The sequence below is a fragment of the Peromyscus californicus genome, unplaced genomic scaffold (assembly GCF_007827085.1).
Source record: "Peromyscus californicus insignis strain IS unplaced genomic scaffold, ASM782708v3 Scaffold_14__1_contigs__length_90479793_seg_2, whole genome shotgun sequence".
NCBI lineage: Eukaryota > Metazoa > Chordata > Mammalia > Rodentia > Cricetidae > Peromyscus > Peromyscus californicus.
Genome location: NW_026294436.1, coordinates 6,660,917 through 6,679,215, shown reverse-complemented (window position 1 = coordinate 6,679,215; position 18,299 = coordinate 6,660,917). Strand labels below are relative to the sequence as shown.

Below are 18,299 nucleotides of genomic sequence, written 5' to 3'. Positions count from 1 at the left end.
GGGAGGTGGGAGATGGGGAGGTGGGGAGATGGGGAGGTGGGAGATGGGGAGGTGGGGAGATGGGGAGGTGGGAGATGGGGAGGTGGGGGGGTGGGGAGGTGGGAGGTGGGGAGGTGGGGGGGGTGGGGAGGTGGGAGATGGGGAGATGGGGAGGTGGGGAGATGGGGAGGTGGGAGATGGGGAGGTGGGAGATGGGGAGGTGGGAGATGGGGAGGCCGGAAGACAGCCTGTCAGTCTTCAGGCGCCTTCTACTTTTCGGCAGTCTCGTTGTCTGGAACTTCACACAGTAGACTAGACTACCAGGCCACCGAGCCCAGGCATTCACCTGCCGCCCCCTATCCAGTGCTGACACTGCGAGGGTCCCTGCCTCCTGAGTGCTGGGAGGAAAGGCCTGAGCCCCAGGCCACCCTCCCTAGTGGTGCAGGCTTGGGGCGTCCCTTCCACTCTCCTTTCTCAGCATTGCCCTCTCCTGGCTCCCCTCGGGTAAGTGACTTCAGAGTTGTAGCCGTCCCAGCCTTCCTCTCCAGGTTGAGTGTTTGTGAAGTGCAGGGGAGGGCTGAGAGGACTGACTGCCCCCTACCAACAGCCCCAGAGGATCTGACATCCTCTTCTGGTCTCTGAGGGTTCTACACTTGTGCACAACCCCCCGCCACACACACACACACGTGCACGTAATTTAAAAGTGAATGTTAAAGTGTGGCAATGGCAGGTGTCATTTGATTTCAGCTGGACGGAAGGCCCACCATCTTTCCGTTCCTGTCTCTGTCACCTGTAGCTCTCCATCTGGGCCGTCTGTCCGTGTGTCATCGCCTCAGACCAGCAGGATGGCCGCCAACAAGGGCAAGAGCCAGGGCTCCCTGGCACTTCACAAGGTCATCATGGTTGGCAGTGGAGGGGTCGGCAAGTCGGCGCTGACGCTCCAGTTCATGTATGACGAGGTAAGAGATGCCGCACGCCTTCCCGAGTGACTGTGCCCGCTGCGTCTTTGTGTGTGGCCGCTTCAGCTGTGTTCTGTGTCCACTCCCCCTTTGTCCTTGGAGTTTTTAAATAGCTTCAAGGAAGGAGTCTCAGCAGGAGATTCCAGCTGCTGATACAGCAGTGATTTTAGCTGAAGTGGGAATGGAAGGCGTCTCTCCACATGCTGTGTTATCAGTGTTCTGGGTGCTTTCTTTGTGACAGGAGCATGGGAAGAGAGAGACCTCTGTATAGGTGCTATAGCTTAAGTTTTTGTTATTTTAATTTGTGTGTATGTGGAAAAATGAGTATATGGGGGTGGGTGGGGTGTGTAGAAGAGTGTAGTTGCCTTCAGAGGCCAGAGGAGGGCGTCAGATGACCTGAAGTTATAGGCCGTTGTGAGTTGCTCAGTGTGGGTTCTGGGAACCAAACTCCTGTCAGCTCCAAGGGCAGCAGGTACTCGGCACTGGTTCATCTCTCCAACTCCAACTCTATTTTTTTTCCCCACCGAGACAGGGTTTCTCCGTGTAGTTTTGGTGCCTGTCCTGGATCTCGCTTTGTAGCCCAGGCTGGCCTCAAACTCACAGAGATCCGCCTGGCTCTGCCTCCCGAGTGCTGGGATTAAAGGCGTGCGCCACGACCGCCCAACCCAACTCTAATTTTTAAAGACAGAGTCTCAAATGGCCCAGGCTGGCTTGGAACTCACTGTGTAGCCAAGGATGACCTTGAACTTCTGATCCTCCCACCTCCCCTGCTGGGTTGATAGGCATGTGCCACCTTACCTGGTTTGTGAGGCTCTGGGGATGGAGGGGCTTTGTGGGTGAGAGGTGAGCGCTCTACCAGCCGAGCTACTCCCCGGCCTCAGGTGCTATGGTTTGAGTCTTGAGTGTCTCCTAAGGGGTCCTGTGCTGAAGAACTTACCCTCAGCCTACAGCACCCTAGGAAGCAGAGTTCAGCCAGAGGAAGTCAGGTCACTGGAAGTGTCCTTAGAAAGAGGTGTTAGCATCCCAGCCCCATCCTGTTTTTTCTCTGCTTCCTGGTTTCTGCTGTGTGTTCTCGTCACCATCATCTGCCTCACCACAGGCCCCTAAGAACTGGGGAGCGAAACCTCTAAAACCATGAGCCAAAGTGAATCCTTTCTCTTTCATTAATTCTGTGTGTGTGTGTGTGTGTGTGTGTGTGTGTGTGTGTGTGTGTGTACTAGTGTGTGTGTTTGTAAGTCCACAGAGATATGGAAGCCCAGAGGACAACCTTAATTGTCGTTCTTCAGGAACTGTCTACCTTGATTTTTGAGATAGGGTCTTGCTGTGGATTATGTTCATTGTTAATAAATAAAGCTGATTGGCCGATAGCTGGGAAAGATTGAGCACGAGAGCCAGACTAGGAGAATTCTGGGAAGAGGAAGGGTGGAGTCAGAGTCGCTGGGAAACCTCAGAGAGCAAGATGAGAATGCTGTACTGAGAAAAGGTACCACCACGTGGCAGAGTGTAAATAAGGAATATGGGCTAACTTAAAGTGTAAGAGCTGTAATAAGCCCGAGCCATTGGCTGAGCATTTATAATTTATATTAAGTCTCTGAGTCAATTATTGGGAACAGGCTGACAGGAGAGAAATGTCTGATTACAGGGTCTCTGTCCTGGTGCTCTCTGAGGCTGGCCTGACTGCCCATGAGCACCTGGGATGGCTTGTCTCCATCTCCCAGGACTGAGATCACAAGAACACACCACCATGCCCAGCTTCATATAGGGGGTCTGGGATTGAACCCAGGACTGGTGGTTGTAAGACAAGCACTTTTACTGAATGAGCCATCCCTCCAACTCTGGTCCTTCTTAACTCTTACATTGGCAGCCAGGTTTCAGCCTGGAGTTTAGGTAGAGATAAATCAGAGCCGAGGCAGAGCTGTGGAGAACAGGAGAGAAGATTCCCGACGTTCTGGTGATTGAGGCATTGTGCCAAATCTGAGATCAAGTTCATGCTGAGCCTGAATCCTGTTGAAGTCTAAAAGCTGTTCTCATCATAGCCTCAGACATGGGAGAGACTAGGAGAGCCTTGTCTAGATGTTTTATGATTGTATATGTCTGCATGTATGTGTGCATGTCACAGCACACTGGAGGTCAGAGAACGATATGGAAGAGTTGGGTCTCTCCTAACTCAACTTTTCAGGCTTAGAGACAAGCACCCACTAAACCATCGGGTGGCCCCAAATTCACTCTTTCATCATGTACAATCCAAGCAGGTGTGGTGGCGTACACCTGTAATTCCAGCACCCAAGAGGCTGAGGCAGGAGGATCACAAGTTTGAGGCCTGCCTGGGCTGCATAGCACAGCCCCATGTGAAAAAACCAAAGTGTGGAATAATGAATGTCCGGGGTATGTTCCTGTTGTGATAGTAAACCATGACAAGAGCCACTCACAGAAAAAGGGCTTGTTTTGTCCCACACGTCCTGGGGAAGGCGGCCGGGGGGCGGGGGGTGGGGGGCTGTTCACACTGCAGCCACACTCAGGCAGCGGAGAGTGGGCAGGAAGTGGGGCAGGCTAGAAAACCCCAACCTCTGGTGACCCACTTCTTCCTGAAAGGCTCTGTCCCCTGACAGTTCCACAACCTTCCCAAACGGCGCCCCCGGCTGGGGACCAAGTGTTCCAGCACAAATACTATGCCCACGCTCTGGCCTGCCCTTCTCATTTCTGATATTGCCCTTTGGTTTGTCCAAGTTTTACATTTTCACAAAACTTCATGACTTTATGTGTATTGGTGTTGTGCCTGCATGGATGTCTGTGCACCACATGCATGTAGTACCCACAGAGGCCAGAAGAGGGTGTTGGATTTCCTGGAACTGGAGTTGTACACAGCAAGTTGAGATGCCATATGGGTGCAGGGAATTGAACCCAGGTCCCCTGAGAGCAGCCAGAGCTATCAACTGCTGAGCCATCTCTACAGCCCTGGAAGTTTTAAGTTTTAGTGAAATCCAGTTGTGTGTGTGTGTGTGTGTGTGTGTGTGTGTGTGTTTCCATGGGGAAGTGCATGTGGAGATCAGAAGAAAACTTGCAGGACTCAGTTCTCTTCCTCCGGTGTGTGAGCCACAGGGATGGAGCACCTCTGTCTCCTGGCCCCCAGTTTATTTCTCCTTTGTTACTTGTGCTCTGGTGCCAGTCCTGAGCATCCATCTTCAGGGCCAGACTCATGAAGGGTTGCTCCCGTGTGTCTTTCTGAGTTTCCATTTTAGTTCATATCTAGATCATTGCTCTGTTTTGAATTAGTCCTTACATTTTACATGCACTGCGTAAGAAGTCCAGTTATACCCTCTCTTGTGTTCTCCAGTTCTTCTCATCTGCTTAGCTATTAATTTTTCTTTCCTTTTTGTGAAAAAACAATTTATTTATTGACATGTATCTGTGTTTGGGTATGTGACATTTACATGTATCTGTGTTCGGGCATGTGACATTTACGTGTATCTGTGTTCGGGTAAGTATATGTATTTGGGTATGTGATGTGAGTGCACATGCTTTTGAGAGCCAGAGAGGCTTCAGACGTGCAGCTGGAGTTCCGGGTGGTGGTGAGCCAGGCACCTCGGGTGGGTGCTGGGAACCAAACTCAGACCGTCTGGAAGAGCAGTGAGTGATCTTTCCTGCTGGGCCGTCGTCTCCTTCTTTTCAGTTTTTTCTTCTCTTTTTTGGGGGGATGGGGAGGTACTAGTTGTTAAACCTAAGGCCTCACACATGCCAGGGTAGCACTGTGACACTGAGCTGTATATATGCCCAGCCACTTTCAAATCTGTAACTTCTTATTTTTAGTTAATTGGCTAATTTATTTACTTGGGGGACTGGAGAGATGGCTCCGTAGTTATGAGCACTGGCTGCTCTTCCAGAGGACTTGGGTTCAATTCCCGGCCCCCTCATGGTGATTCACAGCTCCAGCTCAAGGGGATCTGACATCCCTTCTGACCTCTACAGACACCAGCACTCATGTGCACACGCGCACACACACAGACACACATGCATATAATAAAAAATAATTAAAATTAATTTATCTATGTCAATGTGGTTTTATTTCATGTATTTGAATATTTTGCCCGTGTGCCTGGCCACCATGGAGGTCAGATGCAGGCATCGCATCTCCTGGAAGAGATTTGCAAAAGCAGGAAGTCCTCTTGGTCACTCACCCATCTCTCCAGACCTCAGTTTGGTTTTCTAAGACAAGCTCTCTATGGGTAGCCTTAGCTGTCCTAGAACTCACTCTGTAGACCAGGCTGGCCTCTCAGAGATCCGCCTGCTCCTGCCTCCCAAGTGCTGGGATTGAAGGTGCTCAACACCACCGGCCCGCTTCTATCCCTCATTTTTTGTTTTTTAAAACATATTTCAAATTTATTCCTTGACAGTTTCGTATATGTGCATAATCTGTTTGGATCATATTCATTACCTATCACTGTCTCTTATCATACATTATTATACATTATACATTCCTCATCACTGTCTCTTACCTCACTTCCTGCTCTCACGTCTTAGTCCTAGAAAGTCTCCCATCTATTTTCATGTCTGTTTTGTGTGACCCACTGAGTTCAGTTAGGGTGCTGGCAAGAGCATCGTGGGGGTGTATTTTGAGGCACAGTCTCATTAGATTGCTCAGGCTGGCCCAAAGCTTGCAGTCCTCCTGCCTCAGCTCTCGAGTGCTGGGCCTGGCTGAGACGGCTCAGTGGGTAAGGCAGTCACTATGCACGTGTCGGGAATCACCATGCAAGTGTCAGGAGTCACCATGCAGGCGTGGGCAATCACCGTGCAAGCATGGGCAGTCACCTTACAAGCATGGGCAGTCACCTTACAAGCGTGGGCAGTCACCCTGCAAGCGTGGGCAATCACTGTGCAAGCATGGGCAGTCACCGTGCAGGCATGGGCAGTCACCATGCAGGCGTGGGCAGTCACCTTACAAGAGTGGGCAGTCACCATGCAGGCGTGGGCAGTCACCTTACAAGCGTGGGCAGTCACCATGCAGGCGTGGGCAGTCACCATGCAAGCGTGGGCAATCACTGTGCAAGCATGGGCAGTCACCATGCAGGCGTGGGCAGTCACTATGCAGGCGTGGGCAGTCACCTTACAAGCGTGGGCAGTCACCATGCAAGCGTGGGCAGTCACCGTGCACGTGTCGGGAATCACCCTGCAAGCATGGGGACCTAAGCTTGAACCCTAGAGCCTGTGTGAAAACTGGCTGCACTAGCATCTGTAACTCCAGCACTTCTGTGGAAAGGTCAGAGGTGCAGATGGGAGACTCCAGAAGCTCCTGGGCCAGCCAGCCCCGCATGTGCACAGTGGCAAGTGAAAGGAAGAGAGACCCTGCCGCAAAAACAAGGTGCGGATGAAGACTGACGCCTGAGCTCGTCCTCTGACCTCCACATTTGTAATGTACTGCAGCAGTGCTCTCACACACACACACACACACACACACACACACACGCACACACGCACACACACACAGACGTGCACACACACACATGCACACACATGCACACACACTCCACGTTTGTAGTGTACTGTAGCAGTGCTCACACACACACACACACACGCGCGCACACACACACACACACACACTCCACGTTTGTAATGTACTGTAGCAGTGCTCACATGCACACACGCACACACACGCACACACGCGCGCACACACGCACACACACACTCTACATTTGTAATGTACTGTAGCAGTGCACACACACACACACACACACACACACTCACTCCACATTTGTAATGTACTGTAGCAGTGCGCACACACATACACACACACAGTTTGTTAAAGTCTCATAAATTGGTTAGCTTTTTCTGTGTGTCTTCATTACCAAATAAACATTTAGGAAGGCTAATTTGCTTCTATCTTTCTTTTTAGCAGCTTTTGAATTCGTTGTCTTTTTGTGGATACATCCCTATGTACATACATAACGATCTCTACTCTCCCCAGTGACCCTCTGCAGGACGCGCTGTGTTCTAGGTTTTTCTGCATGCCTGTGTCTAGTTCCTGTCTCCTTTTTTGCAGTAGTATAGCATTTTGCTGTGTCGCCCGCTTTTGCTGAGCATTTGAATAGACCGTCTTCTGTGATGCCACTTGGTCCACGGTGACTTCCGTGGTTTTGGGCCAGCATTTCTGAGATTAGATTCCTAGAAGCAGTGTGGGGGGCGGGTGGAACAGAGGAGAAAGTACTCACTTTACCGGATGTTGACAAATCCTTCCCTGTGGGATGGTCCTGTCCCTGTCCCACAGAGAGCAAAAATGTCTCCCCTTAAGCCTGTGTCTCAGAATAGCTGTCTCCCTTCCTCCTGCTCTCTTCCTTCCCTCCCTCCCTCCCTCCCTCTCTCCTCTCCCCCCTTCCTTTTGAGCTAGTGAGGGGGCCTCTCTCCATCTGTGTGGTTCTGAGGTCCTCTGTGGATGGGGATGCCTCCCCGGCCCGAGGATGTTTGGGAGGAGAGAGCGCTCTGCACCGTGGTCCTCATCTGTCAGCGCTTGCGTTTGCCGTGCTCTGTTGAACCTCCCTTGTCCTTCATTCTTGGGAATCTAATTTATCAATTTCTTTTTACATGGCTTCTGGACTTTGAGTCATAGTTAAAAAAGGCCTTCTCTACTTCAAGGTAATAAGGTCCTCACCAGGTCCACTTTCAGTGCTGGACTGGATTTGTTTATTTCATAATTTACATGTGTACGTGCATGTTCATGTATGCAGATGCATGTGTGGGGGGGTGAACATGCATGTGTGTGTAGGTGCTTATGTGCCTCTGGAGGTGAGAGAACACCTCCAGGTAATGTTCCCCAGTCATGGCCCACCATGTTTTTTGAGACAAGATCTCTCGTTGCCTGGGGCTCACTGAGTAGGCTGGGCTTGGCTGGCCAGTGGGCTCCGGTGTCCGCCTGTCTTCACATCCCGGCACTGGGATTGTAAGCATGTACTACTCCCGTGTCTGCTTTTTTTTTTTTTAAGATTTATTTTTATTATTTTTAGTTATGTGTGCCCGTGTGTAACTGTGTGGGTATGTGCATGTGAGTGTGGGTGCTCATGCAGGCATTGGACAGCCCTGGAGCTGGAGTTACAGACAATTCTGAGCCACTCGAGGGTGCTGGGAACTGAACTTGGGTCCTCTAGGCGAGCAGTATGTACTCGTAACTGCTGAGCCATCACCCCAGCCTCTGACTTTTTTTGTTGTTTTTAAATGTAGTATGTGGGAATCGAACTCAGGTCCTCATGCTTGCTCGTCAGCACTTTACCCACTAAACCATCTCCCAGCCCCCTGCTGGTTTTACTCTAAGCTTCTGGTTCCTCTCGCCAAATTCCTTCGGTATGATTTTTATACTTCTGTTCATTATGAGTACAGGCTCCCGTCTCTGACCTTTTCCTTGTTTGTCCTGCCTCTACTGTTGAAAGCCTTAAAAGAAGAAAAAAAAAAAGAACCCAGAGCTATCAAGAAAGGGAGGGTTGCCAAGCATGGAGGGGTTGCCTGTAGTTCCAGCATTTGGAAGGCTCAGGAGTTCAAGACCAGCCTGAGCTACATAGTGTGGCCTTGTCTCAGAAGGGAGGGAGGGAGGGAGGGAGGAAGGAAGGAAGGAAGGAAGGAAGGAAGGAAGGAAGGAAGGAAGGAAGGAAGGAAGGTTTGTATTCTTCAGTGTCTCCTCCAGGATGCAGTGACTCCAGGCTCTCAGCCAGTGCAAAGCTGATCTTAAAGCATTCAGATGTAGAATCAGGGGCCTGCTATACTCCTTAATTCTGTTTTTTCCAGTTTGTAGAAGACTATGAACCCACCAAAGCCGACAGTTACAGGAAGAAGGTGGTCCTCGACGGAGAAGAGGTCCAGATAGACATTCTGGACACAGCCGGCCAGGAGGACTATGCAGCCATCCGAGACAATTACTTCCGAAGCGGGGAGGGCTTCCTGCTTGTGTTCTCCATCACTGAGCACGAGTCCTTCACTGCCACAGCCGAGTTCAGGTGTGTTTGAGCAGAGCTGGGTCCTTGACTCCCTGCCAGGAGGGCCGAGGCTTCGAGGGATCTGGGGTTGAGCAGAGTGGAGATGTTGGGCCCATGATGAGGAAGAACTCAGCCACAGGGTTTTCTGAATCTTGGTACACTTTGATCCACCATTGCGTCCATCTCTTTGTGCATCCATGTTTTAGGATTTCTGAAGATATCTTTTTTAAAAGATTGATTGATTGATTGATTCATTTATTTATTATCTATCTATCTATCTATCTATCTATCTATCTATTTATTTATTTATTTATTTATCTAGGTTTTTCAAGACAGCCTCTGTGTAGACCTGGCTGGCCTTGAACTCAGAGATCTGTTTGCCTCTGCCTCCAGAGTGCTAGGATTAAAGGTGTGTGCCACCACACCCAGCTTACTTTTATTTTTATTTATTTTATGTGTATGGGGGTTTAGCTGCATGTGTATTTATCTGTGTACCACATCCATGCCTGATGCCTGTGGAAGCCAGAAGAGGACATTGGATCCCCTGGGACTGAAGTTACAGAAGGTTGTGAGCCACCATGTGGGTGCTGGGAATTGAACCTGGGTCCTCTAGAAGGGCAGTCAGTGCTCTTGACTACTGAGCCATCGTCTCCAACCACTGTGTGAGTGTGTGAGAGTATGGGGAGCACAGACGTGTGTATTTGTGCTACAGGGAGTGTGTGGAGGTCAGGAGAAGACTGAAGTGGGTTCTCTCTTACCATGTGGGTGGGTTCCAGGGATCGAACTCGGGCATTCAGGCTCGGTGCCAAGCCCCCTTCTCTCTGAGTCATTGCCATAGCTCCCAGACCATGCTTCAACAAGTTCTTTCTTGATACAAAACCAGATGATTCACCAAAGGTAAAGAGAGTCAGCTAAACGTTTCCCACGAGTTTGAGGGTGGCCCTGGTGAGCCGGGGAGGCGTCAGGGGCTGAACTCAGCCAGTCTAGTAGAGCAGGCAGATGATAAGGTAGGACCTCTAGTGCTTGTGGTCTCAGACCTCCATAGAGCTGAAGGTCTGGTTTTCTGCAACTGTGGTGTGTATATGGAGGAGACTGATGGACAGAGAGGTCTCAGCGTGAACAGTTGCCTCTGTTTGTAGATTTCTTTATCTTATCAGGAAGTTTCCATGTGGATAGTACTCTTGTGATCACAACTGTGTCCTCTTCACAGTCTGATTTTGAGGCCATTGAGGATAAAACAGAGTACATGTGCACACTGCCTTTTTACTCTCCAATTCCTATATTAGAATTATTAAGCATTTTTGTGAGCTGTTGCTTTGAGTTTGATGAGGTTTTTGTTTTATTTGTTTTATGTGCATGGGTGTTTTGCCTGCACATATGTCTGTGCAGCATGTACACGCAGAGCCTGCAGAATCCAGAAGAGGGCATCAGAACCCTGGAACTGGAGTTTCAAACAGTTGTGAGCTACCATGTGGGTGCTGGGAAGCAAACCAGGTTGCTCTTAACCACTGAACCATCTCTCAGACCCTGGGTTTTTTGTTTTGCCTTTTTTTTTTTTTTTTAAGGCAACGTCTCATGTAGCCCAGGTTAGCCTTAAACTTACTATGTAGCCAAGATGACCCTGAGACTTCTGGTTCTACTGAGTCCTGGGATTACAGGCATGTACCACCATGCCCCATCTAGAGAGTGCTGGAGATGGAACCTGGGGCTCTGTGCCTGCAAGGCAAGCACCCTGCCTTGGGCCACATCTCCAGCCCCTTTTAATTTGTCTTCATTCCTGAGATTCCCAGAGGGTCCCCTCCCTTCCTTCTCCTCTCCCTCTCCACCTTTTTCTTTTTCCCCATAAATTGGAAACCCTGTTGGGATGCAGACTCCTGGCCTCCTGTGTGGACATCTCTTTTGTAGGAGTGTGGGATAGAGAAGTCTGCAGGTGGAGAGAGACCAGATGATCATGGTGGGGGGAAGCTGAGGGCTAGCCTAGGAAAGCCCGTGCCAGTAGAGACTCATTTTAAAATACTCCCCAAATGGAGCGATTTCTCTTGTTCCTTAGCCAGGCTTTTTAGATATGCTTGTAAACACCAAGGCACACTACCAGCTATGTGTAAAGCTGAGTTCTTATGCTTATGCTAGCTTTAAAACAAAACAAAACTAAAGCCACTTTATTTGTGTGTTTGTGTATGGGCACTGTCACACATGCCATGGTGTGGAGGTTGTCACACATCCATGGTGTGGAGGTTGTCACACATCCATGGTGTGGAGGTTGTCACACATGCGGTGTGGAGGTTGTCACACATCCATGGTGTGGAGGTTGTCACACATCCATGGTGTGGAGGTTGTCACACATACGGTGTGGAGGTTGTCACACATCCATGGTGTGGAGGTTGTCACACATCCATGGTGTGGAGGTTGTCACACATCCATGGTGTGGAGGTTGTCACACATCCATGGTGTGGAGGTTGTCACACATGCCATGGTGTGGAGGTTGTCACACATCCGTGGTGTGGAGGTTGTCACACATCCATGGTGTGGAGGTTGTCACACATGCGGTGTGGAGGTTGTCACACATTCATGGTGTGGAGGTTGTCACACATCCGTGGTGTGGAGGTTGTCACACATCCGTGGTGTGGAGGTTGTCACACATCCATGGTGTGGAGGTTGTCACACATCCATAGTGTGGAGGTTGTCACACATGCCATGGTGTGGAGGTTGTCACACATCCGTGGTGTGGAGGTTGTCACACATCCGTGGTGTGGAGGTTGTCACACATCCGTGGTGTGGAGGTTGTCACACATCCGTGGTGTGGAGGTTGTCACACATCCGTGGTGTGGAGGTTGTCACACATCCGTGGTGTGGAGGTTGTCACACATCCGTGGTGTGGAGGTTGTCACACATCCGTGGTGTGGAGGTTGTCACACATCCGTGGTGTGGAGGTTGGCGGATAACTTCCAGGAGTCGTTCACCACTCACCTCGTGGGTCAAGCTCAAGCCATCCTGGGAAGCAAGCACCGGTCTATCTGCTGAGCCGTCCACTGGCTCCTCTTTAGCTTTTCTTAAACACACTGTTCTTGATGTCTCACCCATAGGGAACAGATCCTCCGAGTTAAGGCCGAGGAAGATAAAATCCCACTATTGGTCGTGGGCAACAAGTCTGACCTGGAGGAGCGGAGGCAGGTGCCCGTGGATGAGGCCCGGGGCAAAGCGGAAGAGTGGGGTGTGCAGTACGTGGAGACCTCAGCAAAGACCCGTGCCAACGTGGATAAGGTAGCACGAGTTCTGGAGGTTTCTTGGAAACTGGCTTTTGCTGTCTCAAGACCCAGCGATCTCACTCGCTTGGTTCTAATTTTATTTTAAGTGTGTGTGTGTGTGTGTGTGTGTGAGAGAGAGAGAGAGAGAGAGAGAGAGAGAGAGAGAGAGAGAGAGAGAGAGAGAGAGAGTGTAGGTACCCAGTGAGGCCAGAAGAGATCACAGAGGGCCCTGGAACTGAAGTTGCAGGTGGTTGTGAACTGTCTGACGTGGGTACTGGGAACTGAGTTCAGGTCCTGCAGGAGTGGTCGTGTTGTTGACCACTGAGCCACCTCTCCAGCTGCCACTGCCACCGCCACCACTCCTCCTCCTCCTTCTTCTCCTCTGCCTCCTCCTCCTCCTCCTCCTCTTTTTCCTTTTTGACAGGGTCCCATAATGCCTGGGTCTGGCCTCCAGCTTGGTGATGTAGCTGGGGTGAGCCTGCAGTTCTGATCCGCCGGCCTCCATCTCCAGGCACTGGCCTTGCTGGGGTGTGTCACCACAGTGCTCTGCCGTTTTCTGGTTTTCTGGTTTTCTTTTTTCCTTCTGACAAAGTCTCACCCAGGCTAGCCTAGAGCTCCATATGTAGCTAAAGAGGACCTTGACCTTCCGGTCTTCCAGCCTCCACCCCGTGCACGCCCCTTTGCTGGGATGACAGGGCTGGGAGTAGAACCCAGAGCTTCACACAAGCATGTGCCAGCCTGTGTTTTCCTTTTACATCAGAGTTCAAGGTGTTACCTCACAGCTGAGCTTTTCTCTCTTTCCACGTGCTGTGGTGTGGGTTCTTACTTCATATCCTGGTCTTGTGAATTCAGTGCAGAGTTACGACAGGCAGAAGGGCCGTGTCTGCACCCAGCCTAGCCACAGATCTCTCTCTGTCGCCTCTTCTCAGTTCGCACCGTAGCCCAGGCTAGTGCTGTGGGATGTCCTTCCTTCTTGCTTTGTGCCCTCCCAGGGAGGGCTGTGTGACCAGCTAGTTCTGCAGGAGGGCCGAGTGCTCTCCATTAGGAGGGCTTAGCTTTAAGCAGGGGCCAAGTGTTGACCACACACCTCTCCATAGCCTGGGGTACAGTGTGGATTGTGTTCCATCATCAGCTGCTTTTTGGTTGTCTTAGTTAGCTAATTTATTTATTTTTAAAATTACATGTGTTTCTTTGTGTGTGTGTATGGGGGGGTACATATGTGCAGCTCTGAACTCACATGCCACAGCACACATGTGGAGGTCAGAGGACAACCTATGGGCTCTCTCCTTTCATCATGTGAGTCCCAGGGAATTGAACTCAATTGCTAGGCTTGGCAGCAAGTACCTTACCCACTGAGCCATCTCCCTGGCCTCTCTGTCTGTCTGTCTGTCGGTCTATCTCTGTCTGTCTGTCTGTCTGTCTATCATCTATCTATCTATCTATCTATCTATCTATCTATCTATCTATTTATCTAGAGATAGGGTCTCATCTAGTCCAGACCAACCACTCCATGTAACAAGTACTAGAATTACAGGTGTGGAGCGTTACACTTGGTTTATGGGGTGTCACAGTGGAACCCAGCTCCGCGTATGGTAGATAGCACTCTACCAGCTGCCACACCCCAGCATCTGCGTTTTCTTTACATTCTCATCTGAACTCTCATCCTGTGGTGCTCAGACTTCCATTCTTCTCTTCCTGCCAGTTCCTAGCTGGGGGAAACACTGGGGCATCCAGGTAGCCTTCATCTTCTCTGGATGAGGAGGTGGGTACACGTTTGAGACGTGGCCGCCCAGTGTAGTCCTGGCTGGCCTCTGCCTCCCACGCCTTTTATCTTTTAAAGCCCAAGAAGACTGTCTGATGATGGTAGCACAGGCCTTTGATCCCAGTTCTCAGAAGGCAGAAGCAGGTAGATCTCTGTGAGTTCAAGTCCAGCCTGGTCCACATAAGGAGACCTTGTCTAAAGAACAACAACAAAACAAAGCAGAGACTTTCTCAACATGAAAATGCTGATGCTGCCTTTGAGGGGATGGGACTCGATGAATCTCTGGGGTATCTTGTGGTCGGGGGTGTTACACATCATTATCTCCCCTCCTCTCCCTGGACAAACTCTCACCTGCCAGGCAAGACCCAGCGGGAACTTTTAACAGGTGGGCAGTACTGTTTTCTTGGGTAAACACTTTCAGCTCAGCCCAGGAACAATGTGGGTACCATTTTCAGTGGAATGCACCCACACATCTCCCCTGCCTTTTAGCACAGGATGAAACAAGTCCATCACTTTTGACCTATGGCTGTGGCTGGCAACAGGGGTGTAGAGGTCAGCCTGAGGCACTTGGGATTCCCTTCCCTGTGCCTGGGGCTCGGGGTAAGCTCATGTGGTGTGCCACACCAGAAGAGCTGGGTTGCCCTGCTTTGTTTTTGAAGCAGCCCAGGCTGGCCTCAAATTTGTTATATAGTCCAGGATGACTCTGAATTTTGAACCTTTCCAGATCTGTGGCATCACACATGACTTGTATTTTTCTTTCTTATTTGTTTGTTTTTTTAAATTTTCTTTATTTAAAAAAAAAATGATGGGGTCTCATCTACCCTAGGCTAGCCTCCAGCTCATTCTGTAGCCGAGAAGGACCTTGAACTTCTGGTCCCCCTGCCTCTGCCTCCTGAGTGCTGGGATTACAGGTGTGCACCGCCGTGCTGGGGATCCTTCCCCAGGGTCTTGCTCACGCTCGACAGGTGCTCCATCAGCTGAGCCACACCCCCAGCCCTCAGACTCCATTTTCACCTTGGTCTGTGTCTGAGCATCAGATCTCAGAGCTGGGAGCGATAAAAAAGCCTGTGTTCCTTGTCACCCTTCCAGCTTCTGTGGGAAATCTCCAGTGTGTCTTTGCAGCCAACATATTTTGTCTGCTGGAGAGTAATCAGCCCCTTGGTAATTGTTGGTAGCAGAGGGCAAAACCCAAACCTCACTGACAAATGATAACGCCTGTCTAGATAATACAGTGGCTTGTCTTTCTTGATAAAATTCCTCTTGGCAGTGGAATGGGGTTGGGGGTGAAGGGGCGGGGTGGGGGCAGGGAGGTGTGGGGCAGAGTGTAGGTGAAGAGGAATGCTGGGACAAGACCTCTCTTTCCCTCTTCTCTACAGCTTTCCAGCGCAGGAACCTGCCTTCCTACTTCCCATCCCTTGCTTTCCCAGATTCGCCTCTGCAGGCTTTGAAAGTAGGGTTTGGGCAGGGGCCATCACTGGCAGTGGTACCCTAGCCCTTGTGGTCAAATGAGGTGTCAGGGAGCAAAGCAGACACTTGCCTTTTCTTTTCTTTTTTTTGTTCCTTTGTGGTGTGTGTGTGTATGTGTGTGTGTGTGTGTGTGTGTGTGTGTGTGTGTGTGTGTGTGTGTGAATGTGTGTGGTGTGTGTGGATGTGTGCATATGTGTGGTGTGTGTGTGTGTGGTGTGTATGGTGTGTGTGGATGTGTGCATATGTGTGGTGTGTGTGCACATATGTGGTGTGTGTGTGGGGGGGTGTGCATGTGTGTACATATTCATACAGTCATATGTGTGGTGTGTGTGCACATATGTGGTGTGTGTGTGTGTGTGTGTGTGTCAATGTGTATGGTGTGTGTGGATGTGTGCATATGTGTGGTGTGTGTGTGTGTGGTGTGTGTGTGTGTGTGTGTGTGGTGTGTATGGTGTGTGTGTGTGTGTGTGTGTGTGTGGTGTGTATGGTGTGTGTGGATGTGTGCATATGTGTGGTGTGTGTGCACATATGTGGTGTGTGTGTGGGTGTGCATGTGTGTACATATTCATACAGTCATATGTGTGGAGGTCAGAGGACAACTTGTGGGAGCCAGGACCTTCCGTCACCATGAGTGTCTCAACTATTGAACCCAAGTCACCAGGCTGGATGGCAAGGGGCTCTACCCCATGAGCCACCTCGCCTGCCCATTAGCTTTTCTGGAAATGGGAAGTGTAGACGCACAGGTGCCCACTGCCCTTGGGAGAAGGAGGGCTGTTTCACTAAAGCTGCTTTGTTTATTTATTTATTGTTGATACTTTGTTTTTAATTGGGCCGGGCTCATAGAAGTAAGCTTGGGGACTGGGGATGGACTCAGTTGTCCTGGGGTTCCATCGCCAGTGCCATGTGACCCAACCCAGGGAGGACCAGGGGCTCCTGGCCACGCACAGTCAATTGGAGGCCAGCTTGGGCTACAGGAGCCTCTACCTCAAATGAATGAATGATGAATGAATGAATGCACACTTGAGCTTTATGCCATAAGATCCAAGTGCACTGAGCTGCTCCTCTACTCCTTCTCCCTTTCTCCCCTCCCCCGCCAGGTCTTCTTTGATCTGATGAGAGAAATCCGAGCAAAGAAGATGTCGGAAAACAAGGACAAGAACGGCAGGAAGAGCAGCAAGAGTAAGAAGAGTTTCAGAGAGCGATGCTGCTTGCTGTGAGCCGTGAGCCGGCCAACGACGGAGCGCAGAGCCGGAGCTGCGGAGCATGAGGCCAGAGGCGACTCCAGCCTGGCTTCGCTCTCCACAGCTGCATTCACCGTCACTTCTTTAATGGGACAGACGTCTGTGTATCAGTGGCTGGCAGAAGTCACCTTTGTGTGGTAGATCTGCTGACTTCGGCAGGAGCTTTGAGAATCCCCCCCCCCACACACACACCCCAACCATGACAGCCACCAGCTCTGGGACCTGGAGATCCCAGACAGCTGAGTTGGGATGCCAAGAGGAAGTATTGCCACAGTATCTCATTCTCCCTAGTTTTAGGACGCGACCATCTTTTGTTTGAAAATGAAAATGCCTCATTTTAGCTGGGCATGGTGTAAGGCAGGGAGGGTAGCCTGAGTTCAAGGCCAGCCTGGGCTACTTAGCAAGAGCCTGTCTCTAAAAGAAAAAAATTTATGTCTTATTTTCTTAGGTTTTAGAAAAGGGTCTCTGGTAAGACCCTTTGTCAGTTCTTATCAGTTTAGAAGTACACAGAAAAATCTAAGCTCTGGTAATACTGAAAAAACAAAAGGATTCTTTTCTTTCTTTCTTTCTTTTTTTTTTTTTTTGTAAAGATAAACTTCGGTGGCTTGGAAGCAGAATTAGAAAGATGAACATCACTTGGGCCAGATAGGCTGAATCAAGCTTCCTGGCGTTTGAAGGGAAAGTGGGGTGTTGTTCTCTTTGTATTTAAATGCCAGCCAGGTGCTGGCCGTGGGCTTTCTCTCCTCAGCACCCTGTGTAGTGAGGGAACTTTCTTTGGGGGGATGTAGGCCTGTCCTCATAGCGGGCTTGCTTTTTCTGACTGGGTCGTGTTCATATCTTCCGTTCCCCTCCCACACCAGCCTTATCCCTGGGTTCCACTCCGCTCCGCCAGCAGGGAACAGGCAGTCCTATTATTCTGTTCTTTTTCTTTCTTTTGAAAAATGTGACCAGTTCGAATTATGTCCCAGAACATAAAGCGAGTGCCAGCCCTGGCCCGTCTGCTCCCTTTCCGGACACCCACTGGGTAACTCCCAATTCACAAGTAGGGGAAGGCCTTCACCTGCAGCTCCCAGCAGCTGGTTCTGATGGCACTGAGATGAGCCAGGTCCACAGGCTGGAGCCCACTCCCTGGTTATCTGGAAGGGGACACTGGACAGCAGGCTGCCACTGAGCACACACACTCCTCCCGTCTTTCAGAAGTGAACATTTCATGTTTAGGTGCCGAACGTGAATCTGGGTGGGGAGAGCAGGAGCCCTTCGCCTGGGTGATTTTCAGATGTTGTGGGAATGAAGGTCTGATCCCTGGAAACCGATCTTGTGTCACTTCCAAAGAATCATGGGCTTTTTTAAATAAAAAAAAAAAATGCAAAATACACTTTTCAGGATTTTGCCCCTTTGCCTGGGTGCCGCCGCCACACGGAATGCTCATGGAGAGGAATTAGCGGGTAGTCGTTATTGTGCTACGGTATCAGACAAGCATTACTTCAGTGAATCCCACGGGCTGGGAAACACAACCGTAAACATAAGCAATAACTGTAACTTCATCTCTCCTTTGGGAGACATCTCCATCCTCCTTAAAATATAAAGCCTTGAAGATGATTACACTCGAGTGCTAACAGCCCCATCAGTTAAAGATTTTGCTGACATAAAAAACATGCACGTGAGGCTAGAGAGGGGGCTCAGTGAGTAAGAGC

The 18,299-nt window shown here is 50.2% G+C and overlaps 1 protein-coding gene across 3 annotated transcripts in view; it reads left to right on the top strand.

Annotated features, from left to right (window-relative positions):
- Positions 1-17,980, top strand: part of Ralb (RAS like proto-oncogene B) — a 43,014-nt gene extending 25,034 nt beyond the window's left edge. For all 3 annotated transcript variants that reach the window (XM_052736730.1, XM_052736732.1, XM_052736731.1), the window contains exons 2-5: positions 776-938; positions 8,703-8,911; positions 11,974-12,151; positions 16,462-17,980. In XM_052736730.1, the coding sequence (XP_052592690.1) occupies positions 825-938; positions 8,703-8,911; positions 11,974-12,151; positions 16,462-16,581 (621 nt within the window). In that variant the 5' untranslated portion in view covers positions 776-824 and the 3' untranslated portion in view covers positions 16,582-17,980. The remainder of the gene's footprint in view (positions 1-775; positions 939-8,702; positions 8,912-11,973; positions 12,152-16,461) is intronic.
- Positions 17,981-18,299: the final 319 nt, after the last annotated feature.